Genomic DNA, 13047 nt, shown 5'->3' with positions numbered 1-13047 from the left:
AAGGGACAGGGGAAGGGGAAAGGGCAGGGGAAGGGCTCAGCCTGGTAGGGTCGCTCTCCGGCAGAAAGGCCAGACAGCAGCCCCCGTGTTGTCCCCACATGTTGGCGGGGGGGAGAGGGACCTTGGGACCCCTGAAGCTCCTGCTGAGCCTGCGGACGGGGCCGCGTGGGGATCCCGGGCAGTTCCACTCCCGGCACGTTGTGACCATGCCGGCTCGCGGTCACAGCCTTGGAGACTGCCCAGCTCCTCCTGGGGATGGGCTGGAGGGTAGGGAGCAGGGCAGCTTTGGGGACACACACGGGTGTGTGCTCGTTAGCTGCTTATCTAAGCAGACGTTACGGCAGCCGAACAAACGGTGGCTGTGGATCATGTGGAGTTCTAAAGATCTGACTAATTTTTATATTCTTGCCTTCCAAGAGCAGTGGTGCTCATACCAGTTGCACTCAACATGGGAAAAACATATTGAGAATTATTTTTGAATGGCGTGGGCAGGACATTTGGGACATTTGGTTGGGATTGACTCTCTGCTATCCTCTTCGGGGGGTGATTATGTGGGCAAAATAATCTACTTCCCAATTACTGTTAAATAAAAATCTGTACTATTGACTTTGTCATATGAACTCATTTGCACCTTAATTGGGGCAGAGGCGTCTTTCTAATGCTTTTAAAGAACCTGATCATAACATGCCTTTCTGCTGACTCCAGCAGGACCTTTTGGGGCAGGCTGACCCTCCCTGGGCCGTGTGGGGTTGGCAGAGGGAGCACACAGACAAATCCTTGTCCCAGGCCTCAGATCACTTCTAGCCAAGGCCATGTAATTTACAGATTATGCAAGATGCTTATGGACTTCAAAAGTATCTTGCCCTGCTCCAGCCATCAGGCCTTTGATCACATGTCCAGCCCCTTGGGCATTTGCCTCATGCCAGAGGCTGGTTCAAGCCCAGGGACCATTCTCAAGAAGGGACATGCAGGGGGAGTCCCCTCTGTATCTCTGGCAGGTCCTGTTCCTCTCACCCCACACCATGACCAGGCTCCAGCCTTGCTCCTTGGACGCTCCTCAGGTGCCTGGGCTGTGGCAGCACCAGGTACTCTGCCCCCTCTGCTCTGTGAGGGATATGAGGGCAGGGGGAGGTGACAACTGCAGCTGCAGCTCTTCCAGGCCTCAGGCTGTATCCTAAGCAGGTGAGTAGTGCCACTGTCCCCAGCTCAGTGCTCCTCCCCCAGGCCACTTCACACTGAACAGGGATAGAAACATTTGCACAGTGGTGAAACACCTGGTTCGGGGAACTGATCTGAAATTCAGATGCTAAACAAAATGTCTTGCTTTACTCTATTTCCATTGCCTGATACACTGGCCAGAGAAAAGAAAAATAAATTTGGGCTTGAAAGGGCCAGAAGGAGGCAGGAGAGGTGCCAGAGTGTCCTGAGGGTACCAGCAGCCCCCAGTAAGGGATGGGTGTTGGCAGACACTTGGAAGTGGGGGGAGAAGGATGACATGGAGAGCCCCGGGCACAGGCAGGGGAAGGCTGGAAGAGCTGGATAGGGCTCAAGGGACAGCATGAGGTGGCCCAGCAGCAGCCCCATATGTGCACACAGCTGTAGAGGCTGCAAAGCCTTCCAGGAGTTGACATGTCCACGCTGCCCCTTTCCAGCAGCTCCCCTCTGCTGGGGCCCCGCCTCACACTTGCTCAGTAGTGAAGAATTGGGGCTCAGTGAGGGACATTGGCCACCCCGGAGCGGCTGGAGGTGAGTCCTGCTCCTGACGGGCTCCTAGGACTGCCTGGACCAAACTCTGAGGCCAGGATTCCTCTCCAGCACAGAAAACCCCAGGACCAACCACAGGGTGGCAGCTCGGGATGGCTGACTCGCGGTTTCTTTCTTTTCGTTCTTTTTTGTCTCTTTCCTTACATTTTTATTAAAGAGAGAAACCCTTCTGGGGACCCCCTGTGCAGCTCACGGGTATGGCAAAGTTTCTGTGCTCTCCCTGGCTCGCCTCTGCCCTAGCACTGCACTCAGGAGCATTTCCAGCCCCATTCCTGCATTTGGCCGGCTCCTGATCCTGCTGCCTGTCCTTTGAAGGGGCTGTGATGAGGCTCAAGGTTGCTGATGGGAAGGAATCGTGAGCAGAATCTGCTGCCCTGGAGAGGTGTCTCAGGACCGGTGCCTTTCTGCCTCGAGAGAAGGATAGGAATTCCCCATCCGTGTTCCTCTGGGCTCTGGATCCCTGCTTAGGAATGGGGCTGTTCTCTGCTCCAGGCCACTTTTTAGTCTTTGAGGGGCTGTTTCACCGGGTCCTTCTGGGGTCTCACAGGCCGGGGCGGCGGCAGAAAGCGCTGAAGGCTGGTCCTTCTGGCCACCGTTCCCTTTGTGTAGCCCAAGGGACCATTGGCAAGAGGTTTTTGGCCACCTGTGGTGCAGCCTGTGGACACCCTCCGGCCTCGCCACGGACCCCACAGGCCGCTGTTCCTCCAGCAGCCCCAGGCCTGCCCCAGGGATCCAGCCCAGCCACGCCATCGCAGCCAGAGCTGTCCAAACAGCCGTGGGTCCCCGCGGTGTCACCCGAGGGTGCCCACGGCCTCTCCAGAGCGTGGCATCCCTGTGTCCCCTGCCGGGGATGTGCAGGGGTGCCCATGGGGACGTGCCGGTTCGCAGTCCCCCAGTCCAGCCCGCGGGACGAGGGGCACGCGTGGGCCACTCCTTTCGTCTATATAAGGCCGACCCGGCCCCGCGGCCGCGGCCCCGCCGCATTCTTCTGCCTTGTATGGGCCGAGCCGAGCCGGGGCGGGCCGGGACCCGCTGCCAGCCCGCCCCGCAGAGCCGCGTCCCGCAGAGCCGCGTCCCGCAGAGCCGCGTCCCGCAGAGCCGCACCGACCGCCCCGCAGCTCCCGCAGCTCCCGCAGCTCCCGCAGCTCCCACAGCTCCCCGCTCCGGGACCGGTGAGGCGGCTCCGCCGGGGCCCGCCCCGGGACAGGAGCGAGCGGCCACGGCGGGGAGGGGGCGGCCCCAGGCGGGATGGAGAGAGCGGGTGGGATGGAGCGGGTGGCATGGAGCGGGTGGCATGGAGCGGGTGGGATGGAGCCGGGGACAGTCCCGGTGGACCGGGCGGGATGGAGCCGGGGAGAGCGGGTGGAGCAGCCCCGACCGCCTCGGGAGAGCGGAGGGAACAGAGGGAGGCAGCTCCGCCGCTCCTTCAGCTCTGCAGTGCTGGAGCTGATGCCGAGGTCAGCCCTGGGACCGGGGTGACTCGGGGGCAGGAGGATTCCCGACGAGCCCTGCCGGGCACCCTCTGCCCGAGCAGCCTCTTGCCAGGCCCGGCAGCGATGTACCGGGGAGGGCAGGTGAGGATCGTTCCTGAGCCAAGGCTCTGGGGAACTGTCCCCAGTGCCTCGGAGCTGGGACATCCCAGCTTCCCCGGCATGGCACAGCCAGAGGAGCAGATCGTGCCGCCCGTGATTGCACCCGCCTCCTGGTCTGGAACATCTGCTTTTCCCCCAAGTCCTTTTGCTGATGGCCAGAGCCAAGGTCTGGATGCATGTGTGATGCTCCAGAGATCTCCCCAGTGACCAGGGAGCAATGTCAGGCAATAAACTGCTGTAAGGCAGAAAAGCCATATTTAGCTCATTTCCCTCAGCCTTAAACACAGAGGGATGTTGGGTTTTTTAGCCTTTCCCATGAAAACTTGAGGTCCTCTTGGCTTTCCTCCCGGCATGCCCTTTCGGTACAAAATGTTTCAACTGTGATAAAAAAGTCAGGGATACACTAAAACATGTGTGGGAGAAGGCGGCAGCTGGAGCAGCATTCTTTGGAGTGGAACATCCCCAAGTGTCAACAACCACCGCTGCTGACCAAAGATGGTTGGGTTCCTTCAGTTGCTGGAATTTTTTTCCTTTCTCTCTGGCAGGCTCTGTGCGCTGTAGGAGGAGTTAGTGGTCACCTCCCCCTCTGAGGCTCTGCGGCCAGATTCCCCTGTCGAGGTGAGCCTTAATTCCCTGGGAAAATACCAAGCCCTGGTCGGGGCATGTTGTGCTGCTGGCCCAAGGCCATGAAGACCTTCAGGCCTGTGGTCCATTTCCCAGCCTCCTGAGCATCAGGAGGTGCTGGGTGCTGGGTCCTTTGCACACTGAGGTTGCCTGTGCACAGGCTTCTCGTGGAGGCTGCGGGACTTGCTCTTTGGAGGGGTTTGCCTGTGCCACATGGGCACTGTGAGGTCCTTCTCCCTAAACTTGGTGGGAAGGAGATAGTCCAGAAACGTTCTGCTGAAGTTGCAGCCGAGCTCTGCAGCTGTGCCTGACCAGGTCCCCAGTGTCTGGTGAGAAATGAGGGAGGGCTGGGGTGAACTCTGCCTCCCACGGGTCACTGCACGCTTTGCTCTGCCTCCTGGCTCCAGCCCTGCTCCTTCCTTGCTGCCATCAGTGCTGGTGGCTGTGGCTGGCTCAGGTTCTGCTTTCTCTTTGCCTCCAAGCTCCCTTTCCCCTCTCTAATAAGGCCATAAAAGGAACAGAATGGCAGCTGCCTCCATTCCTGCAGTGTTGAGGACTCTCACACAGCTCCCGGAGCCTCTGGCTGGCAGCGTGGCTCTCCTGGCACCAGAACCCACTGCTCAGTGGAGTTGAGCAGTGCCACATCCCAAGTGCATCCTGAGCAGGGCTGTGCTGGAGGAAAGGGATAGTTTAACAACAGATTAGGAGGGAGGATGAGCTGCTGCCTGCTCTTTCTACAGTGTGACACTCTGGTCCATGTGTCTGCTCAGAGGCAGTCCCAGTGCTGGGTGAGGTGCCTGCAGATGGCAAAGCTTTACAGGTGGGATGATGCCCTGACTGCAGCGCTGCCCTGCAGTCTCCTGTGCCAGAGTGGGATGCTGCAAGGCACCACCTCACTCCTGCATCCCTTATGCCACCTTGGGAGAGGGGGTGGCAACTGCTGCCTGTGCGGGGCTGTCAGGGGCTGAGGTGTGGGTGGCTGTTTGTGCTGGAGGGTCAGTGCTTGCCCACCAGTGAACACGGCTGTGTCACGGCGTGCTGGGACTTGCAATTTCATTTGGGAAGTGGCACTGGGCAGAGATTTAACCACAGTCCCCCTAAGGAGCCATTGTTCAACCTGCAGGGGTGTCCCTTGGGACAACCCAGGCTATTGGAATCACTCTTGACCAAAAGCATCCAGCACACCGTGCCTCTCATTGCCCAGTGGAGCTGGCTGGAGTGGGTGATATCCCTGCCTGGCTGTGCCAGGTGGCAGCAGGCAGGATGGAGGAGGATGGGGATGCGATGAGGCTGCCCACTCTGGCAGCACTGCCACACCCCTTTGGCTTGTCCCACCCTCCCCAGCATGGTCAGGAGGCAGCACCAGGATGGAGTTGCTTGTTTGGCTTTTACCAAGGAGGAAACACATGGCAGTTTATATTTCTGATAACTGTGGATCTTTTCCTCTTTCTCTTTACAACTAAACGATTTACTAATTTCTGAACTCTTTAAGCCAGACCCATGGTCTCTTGGGTCTGGCTCTCAGGTGGGGGAGGCACAAGCCTTGTGATACAGGAGGCTGGGAGATGGCCTTGGCAGAAGCAGTGCCAGAAGGACAAGGAAATAAGAGCAGCTGGTGATGGGTCGACCTTGGGATCAGACCAGAACATGGCTTTGTGGTGTCACCTCAGCACTGACCTCCTCAGCTCTGCTGCCCAAGATCTGCAGCTCCTGGGCTGGAGCAGTGCTGGGATGGGGATTTCAGTGGGATCAGCAGGAGCAGGACCAGTGTCAGTGGGTTTCCTCCTTGCTGAGGAGGAAGCTGAAGGTTTGGTGGTGCACCATTTACCTGAGTCCACGCCAGCGTGCAGGGCATCACGGCTGGGCACTCCCTGAAATGCTCTGGGCATGGGGATTTGGGGAATACCAAAAAGCATGGCCTTGAGGACTAGGGCAGCACGTGTAGGAAGTTTTGCCCCAGTCAAATCAGGCCTCACTGCAGATCCCTTCTGTCTCATGCACAGGAACCTTTTCCCACATTGACCCCAAAAAGTCTCTTTCCAAGTCCTAGCCATCCCAAGGAAGCTGTCTAACAGCAGAGGGAGAATGACTGAGCTGGACCTGGGGACTGAGCATCTTTCCAGGGCATATTTTGGATCAAAGGGCAGATTCACATGCTGTTGAAATCAAACTTAATCCCCTTAAGGAGCACCGTCTCTCTGGAGAGGTACTGAGCTGGTTACAGCCAGGGCAGTGTAAATATTTGGGTAAGATTAATTCATGTGGTGAGATCAAAACTCCTGCTTATTTCTCTAGCCTTCTGCTAATAATTCTGCTAATAATTTTGTGTGTTTTGAAAGCTGAGCCCAGCGCCGTGGGCCAGCAGCACAGCTTTGATTGCTGGTTTTGATAACCTGGTGGAGGTGTTGAACTGAGCTTCACCATGCTGCTGCTGTGGGGTGTCACCCTGGGGATGTCACTGGCACATGGTGACATGGTTTGGTGGATGCTCCTGCAGTGGGATGGGGGTGTGGGGAGAGTCCCCAGCCCACTCTGAACTTGGCTGGTGGCCAAGGTGTGTATAACTGGTATTTGGCACTGCCTACTGCCCCTGGAATATCCCTCCAGCACAGCCCAGCTAGGGGAGCCTGGGGACCACAGAAGGCTGGGGACCAGGCTGGTGGCTGCACCAGCCCCTGCCTCTGCTCCTCCTTGAAGGAGTACAGCAGGAGGGAAGGGAGAGAGCTGGAAAGTGGATCCAGTGTGGGGAGTGATGGGGGAGCTGTGGAAGGGCAGGCGAAGGCTGTTTTTGTTCTGCCCTCGTCTGTGCCAGGGCCAGAGTCCTGCTGGAAGGGGTGCTCCCCAGAGGTGACAGGCCCCTTGGGGCAGCACTAAGGACCCAGCTGGGAAACAGATCCCAGAGCAGCCAACTGGGGGTGTGCAGCCCCACGGGAGGGGACCTGGCCCGCAGCTTCCTGGGGGTGTTGCTTTGGGTTGCTTCATGTGACATGATGTGGCTCCTGAATTGCTCCGTCCCAGGGCAGGGCAGGCAGGAGCCCAGGTCCCTGCTGCCCACCAGGCACAGGGCACACAGAGCACAGGACTGATATTCTGCTCTTCCCTGTGGAATTCCTTCATAAACCATTAATTCACCATTGCCCCCACAGCTGCTCCCCAAACAGATGCTGGCCCAGATGAGAACACTGAGGCCCAGGGCTGTGTGTGAGGGAGGAAAGGCTGCAGCAAACACGAGGGCTTGGAGCAGTGACACTCCCTGGGCCGACCTCAGGCCAGCCTGTGCCGCAGGACCATCCCAGCCTGTCCCACAGGACCGCCCCTCTGCCCAGCTGGGCTTTGCTGGCATCCTGCTGAGTTACGCCTGGCAGGATTCCACCGGGAGAAGCCTGAGCATTCTCCTCTCATCAGTGTCGGTGGTTGCTGGGCATGCTGAGCACCCCATACAGACACAGTTTGGGTCTCCAGCATCCACAGTGCAGGGTGTCCCAAACACTGACTGCATCCCTCAGCCTGGCAGGGTGAGGATATCTGTGAGGATATCTGAGGATGACTGTGAGGGAGCCTGGGTGCCATCCCAGGGCGTTGGTGGGCTCTGTGCTCTAGCCCTGTTCCTGCTGGGGGATGGAACCCCCACCTTGGAAGGACCAGGTTTTCCTGCCGTGGTGATGCTTGCAGTCCCCATGGTGCCCGTGGTACACACATTGCCCCAGCCATGTCCCCAAAGGTCTGTCCGTCCCACTGCTGCGTCCCCTGGTCTCTCTCCTTCTCCTGGCGTTCATTAACTGTAACAACAGCACCAGTGCTCAGCGTCCCACAGTCCTGGTACTGCCTGGCTGCTCTCCCCTACCCTGCACGGGGTCTTCAGCTCCTTGAGCTCAATGGTCCCCTCTCCCCCTGCTTCAGGGTCCTTCCCATGGGCTCCCCAGGCCTGCTCCCTGGGCAGAGAGAGCAGCAGCAAGTGGCCTTTGACCTGGCAGGAGGATGGATGGATGGATGGATGGATGGATGGATGGATGGATGGATGGATAGACGGATGGAGAGGGATGGGAAGCATCAGTATGTGAGGAATGTGCCCAGAGCAGATAACCCCTTCCTGCTGGGTGATGGGGCTGCTTCTCTGCTACAACATGGAGGGTGTGAGGTAAACCCACCAACCTGGGAGCTGGGCTGGGGCCTGGGAGAGCCCTGCCAGGGTGAGGGGAGGCTGGAAGGGCATAACCATGCTCTGCCCAAAATACCCAGACACCCATTCCCATGGCCCCTGGGACTGGCACCCGGATGGGTGCTGGGCTGGGCATCTCTCCCTGTGCCCATAAGCAAAGGGGACAGGCAGCAAGTGAGTTTGGGGGCAGCCTGCAGCCCCTGGGGAACAGCCCAGGGGAAGGGGTGCTAGTGGGCACTGCCTGCACTGGGACTGTCCAGGGGAGTCATCAGAGCCCAGGTCTTGCCTGTCTCCACATCCAACCACGTGACCTTCTTATCTCCCTGCTGCCAAACTGTGACAGCCAGGGAAACTGAGGCATGGGATTGGGGCTGCCAGAAGTTCTATGTTCCTGCCCCGGCTCCAGCCTCCTCGTGCTCCTGTCCCCAGGTACCCCCCCAGCTGCCAAGATGTCCAGCAAACGTGCCAAAGCCAAGACCACCAAGAAGCGCCCCCAGCGCGCCACCTCCAACGTCTTCGCTATGTTTGACCAGTCGCAGATCCAGGAGTTCAAGGAAGCCTTCAACATGATTGATCAGAACCGCGACGGCTTCATCGACAAGGAGGATCTGCATGACATGCTGGCTTCCCTCGGTGAGAAGGCCCTGCCCTCGCAGCCCCTGTGCCCCCAGCTCCTCCTCAGGAGCTACTGGGTGACCTCATAGCCACACCCAGTGCTGGAGACCAGCTGTGGTGTGATGCTCCAAAACCTGCAGGGGAATTCTCTGCTGTCACCAGCTGACCACAGAAAGTGCATTTGTGAGACACTCAAGTACTGCTCTTACAGCTGTGCTCACTAGAAGGGAAGAGACCCTTGGGGCTGGAGAAGCTCTGCTCTGGGAGCAAACACAAGCTGCAGCCACAGAGTGTTGGAGTAATCTCACCCAAGAATGTCACCTGAGGTTGTCCCCTCTTGGACACCCCAGCTCTCAGCTGGGGTGACAAAGGCTGGTTCCCATGCTGGTGTGACACCTCGACTGGTTGAGACACGCAGATCTGTCCCCTGGAGTTTGTTCTCCTTTGCTGCAGACCATTGCTCCCTCCTCCTGCTCCCAGCTGTACCTTCACTGCGCTTTGGGAGGTCTGTCAATGATTGACCAGGCAGCCAAACCTGTTCTGGAGGTCCTGGCTGGCCCTGGGAGGAATCTCCCTCCTCCCAGTGAGCTGGAGCTCTGGGAGCAGAGAGGGGCCGGTGCTGGGGGCACAGACCTCACCAGAATAGGTTAAACCATGATGAGAGAGGGGCTGGGGTCATCAGCAGCATGAGGCTCGTGTGAGGACATTGCTGCCTCTCTCCTCGGGAGGGCTGTGTGTCAGCTGCCAGGGGAGTGGGAAAAACCATGGGTTTCATTCCCAGTAACCCCTAAATTAATTACTGCATCTCCCCAAGGCAGAGCTTGGTTACAGATATGGATTAAAGTATGGAGAGAGATGCTGAGGGGGGAGCACCAGGCACTGCAGAAACCCCCTCCCCATGTTCACGGAGCGGGTGAACAAGAGCCAGCAAATTAATCTGCAATGAAAAAAAGCCCCGTTAAGCTGAGTGCATGGACTGGCCTTCAGGATGGGAGCTGGGGGAACAGGGCCCTGCACCCACACCCCTGCCTGTGTCCCACAGGGAAGAACCCCACTGACGAGTACCTGGAGGGCATGATGAGCGAGGCGCCGGGTCCCATCAACTTCACCATGTTCCTCACCATGTTTGGGGAGAAGCTGAACGGCACCGACCCAGAGGACGTGATCCGCAACGCCTTCGCCTGCTTCGACGAGGAGGCGTCAGGTACAGCAGGGCCCTGCACAGCAGGGCCACACAGCCGAGGGGGGAAAGGCCCCAAGCAGCTCCAGAGTGGGAGAGCTGAGCAAGGGTGTCTTGGGGAGAGCGGGGGAAGCTGCTGCCGCTCAGCCCTCACCTTGTCCCCTGCTAACGCTGTCCCCTGTCCTCCATGCAGGCTTCATCCACGAGGACCACCTGCGTGAACTGCTGACCACCATGGGGGACCGGTTCACTGACGAGGAGGTGGATGAGATGTACCGAGAGGCGCCCATCGACAAGAAGGGCAACTTCAACTATGTGGAATTCACCCGCATCCTGAAGCACGGGGCCAAGGACAAGGACGATTAGAGCCCCGGGCCACTCACCCCTTCTGCCTCCTCCTGTGCACTTCCCCCACCCTTCAGCCACACTTGTTGCCCCACAGCAGACTCTCCCCCCGGGAAACACCTTCCAGGACCAGCACCCCGCATCAGGACAAGCTTGGAGGGGACATTCCTGTCACTGTGCCACTGTCTGCCCAGCCCACTGTCTATCAGCCTCAGCCCTCTCCTCCCATCACCTCTCACATCCATAGGCTCACCCACTGAGCCACCCAGCCTGGCTGTGACACCCCCCACTCAGCAGCCACTGACCCCCTCAAAGCCACCACGCCACTGGTCCCTGGGGCCGGGGTGAGCGTCTCCCACTGGCCTGCAGGGATTTGGGCTCTCTCGAACCTGAGTCATCCCCATCTCAGGGCCATAACACAGAGGGAAAGCACCTCTCCCCTCTCCTCTCACATTCCTCTCCTTCATGAAAGAACCCCCACTTTTTTCCTCCTCCCTGGCTGTTTTACTGCTGTAGAGCCTGATATCTGAGGGATTCAGGAAGCTGAAGTGGTGTATAAAGCCTGATGGGTGTGACAGAGATGTGCTGTGTGTAGCTCCCTCATGACCAGTGCCATGCCGTGCTGCTGCCCGTCAGGTTTGGGACGTGGGTTTGGGCACTACATCTCCCCACCTTGCTGCCATGGTCAGCCAGGGCCCCTTCCAGTGGGACAGCCTGTTTTCAGAGACAAATTGCTCCCGATCTGTGTAAAATCAGCTTGAGCACCATTTTCTGCCTTTGCTGGTGGGGTGAGAGTCACTCTGCTCAGCCCCAGCATCAGGGTGGACTGAGAGACACTTGGCAAAGTGCTGGCCATGCTCCCCCCATCAGCTTATCCAGGGTCCTTGGGGCTTGACCACCCTTCTGTGTCATCCTGAGAAGATGGGGGAAGGGGGAGGGCAGGAGACAGAGAGTATAAGAAATGGGGATGGGATTTGTCCCCTTGATTTGTACCCTGACAAAGGGTGCTTCTGCCTTCCAAAGTTGCTGTCTTAAAGTGCTTCTTGAAGTCAGCCCATCTCCCTGCCCTGGAGGGAGGGATGAGTTTCCTGCAATTCTTTACTTAAAATGGGGGGAAATATGATGAGAAACCCATAAAACTGGTGAGGGCACAATGCACGGCAGAGAGGCTCCCAGTGCTGAGAAAGCTCAGATGAGGTCTGTGGAAGCTCTGTGGGCACATGCTGCTGGGATCAGAGGTGTCAGAAACATGCCAGGCCCCAGGTAATGCTCTCACTTGTGAGATAACCCGTGACTGAAAAGCTTCTCCTTGGTCTCAGTCCTTCTACTTTGCAGGCACTGCCAACACCAGGAAAAAGGAACTAAATTGTCAGGGACACAGAGATGTGAAGGGCTGAACCTGCACTCTCCCAGGGAGCTCCCCAGGGACAGGGCTTGTGCTCTGCAGCAGCAGCCCCAGACCAACCCACGGATGCTAAGCTCCTTTCCTAATTTCATGCTGTGCCAGGGAAAAACTACACTTCTCCCACTTCCAGAGCAAATTACCAGGCTGCTGTGAGGAAGGATGCTTTATAAAATCCTCCTTCCCTGAAATGCCCAGCAAAGTGAACGTCTCACAAGTGTCACTTTGGGGCAGGCAGGCTGATGCTGGGGCTGTGGGCACTGTCTTCTGGGGATAGGTGCATTCAGGAGGGATGTTCAGCCCCACTGATCCCAGGAGATCACCTTGTGTGACCAGCCCAGGTTCTCGCAGTGCCACAAGTGGGCTGGACTTGGTGGCTGGTCCCAGTTGAGGGCACTGCTGGCCCCAGCTGGGAGCTGCCACAGGCTCTAGCATGGGGCTCCCAGAAGTGCTGCCTTAAGCAGCTGCCAAAACTGCTGGGTCTGAGCTGCCCCATCACTGGAACAGCCATGGCGACATCACGTTGAAGGGCGTCCTTCAACCCTGAGGCAGTAAAGCAGAGGAAATTTGTAAGTTGGCACTGGGGTACATATGGGAAGAGTAAAGAAACCTGTTCCACTGGCACAGAAGCTGTGGCTGCCCCATCCCTGGAAGTGTCCAAGGCCAGGTTGGACGGGGCTTGGAGCAACCTGGACTAGTGGAAGGTGTCTCTGCCCACGGCAGGGGTGAGGAATGAGATGAGCTTTAAGGTCCCTTCCAGCCCAAACCATTCTGGGATGATGATTCTGTGAAACCCCAAAACTACTTGGGCTCATGTGAACCTCATGCTGTCCAACCAGGCCAAGTGCAAGGTTGGGCATCTGGGTCAGAGCAAGCCCCAGTACCAGCACAGGCTGGGTGAGTTGAGAGCAGCCCTGGGGAGAGGGACTTGGGAGTCCTGATGGATGACAAATTGGATGTGACTTGGCCAACTGCACTGGCAGCCCAGAAAGTCAGCTGTACCCTGGGCTGAATCAGAAGTAGCGTGGGCAGCAGGTCAACCTGACCTGACTCATTTCAAAGGTATTAAATAGCAGCAAAATAAGACAACATTTAATTACAGAAGTGGTTGTTTGGGGCAGGGGAACATCAACTTAAGCAAGTAACCCTGCTTTTGGGTCAGTCCAGAAGAGCTCTCCACAGTGGAAAAGTGTGTCCTGATGCTCAGAGGGCCCCTCCTGTGTGTCACTTTGTGCCATGGCCCCTGGGTCTGTCCCTGGGCACTGCTGAGCAGAGCCTGGCCCCGTCCTTTCTGCATCCTCCCTCCAGGTATTTATCCATACAGGGGAGATCCCCTGAGCCTGCTCTGCTCCAGGCCGGGCAGTCC

General features: G+C 58.0%; 1 protein-coding gene across 1 annotated transcript; it reads left to right on the top strand.

Moving 5' to 3' along the window:
- The first annotated feature begins 3906 nt into the window (after window positions 1-3906).
- MYL9 (myosin light chain 9) lies at window positions 3907-10854 on the top strand. Its single transcript, XM_027888485.1, has 4 exons — window positions 3907-3974; window positions 8569-8772; window positions 9797-9958; window positions 10128-10854. Exons 2-4 carry the CDS (start codon window positions 8589-8591, stop codon window positions 10298-10300), a joined length of 519 nt encoding a protein of 172 aa, XP_027744286.1. The 5' UTR covers window positions 3907-3974; window positions 8569-8588; the 3' UTR covers window positions 10301-10854.
- The last annotated feature ends 2193 nt before the right edge of the window (window positions 10855-13047 follow it).

The sequence above is a fragment of the Empidonax traillii genome, unplaced genomic scaffold (genome assembly GCF_003031625.1).
Source record: "Empidonax traillii isolate 1590-97213 ecotype Southwest subspecies unplaced genomic scaffold, ASM303162v1 scaffold239:size738852, whole genome shotgun sequence".
NCBI lineage: Eukaryota > Metazoa > Chordata > Aves > Passeriformes > Tyrannidae > Empidonax > Empidonax traillii.
This window is presented reverse-complemented; position numbering and strand designations above follow the sequence as displayed.

Bases quoted from the DNA above. Each gene is read 5' to 3' on its own strand.
- MYL9 (XM_027888485.1), top strand. From the start codon at position 8,589: ATGTCCAGCAAACGTGCCAAAGCCAAGACCACCAAGAAGCGCCCCCAG. The intron at 8,773-9,796 runs GTGAGAAGGCCC...TGTGTCCCACAG, and splicing joins TGACATGCTGGCTTCCCTCG to GGAAGAACCCCACTGACGAG. The intron at 9,959-10,127 runs GTACAGCAGGGC...TCCTCCATGCAG, and splicing joins CTTCGACGAGGAGGCGTCAG to GCTTCATCCACGAGGACCAC.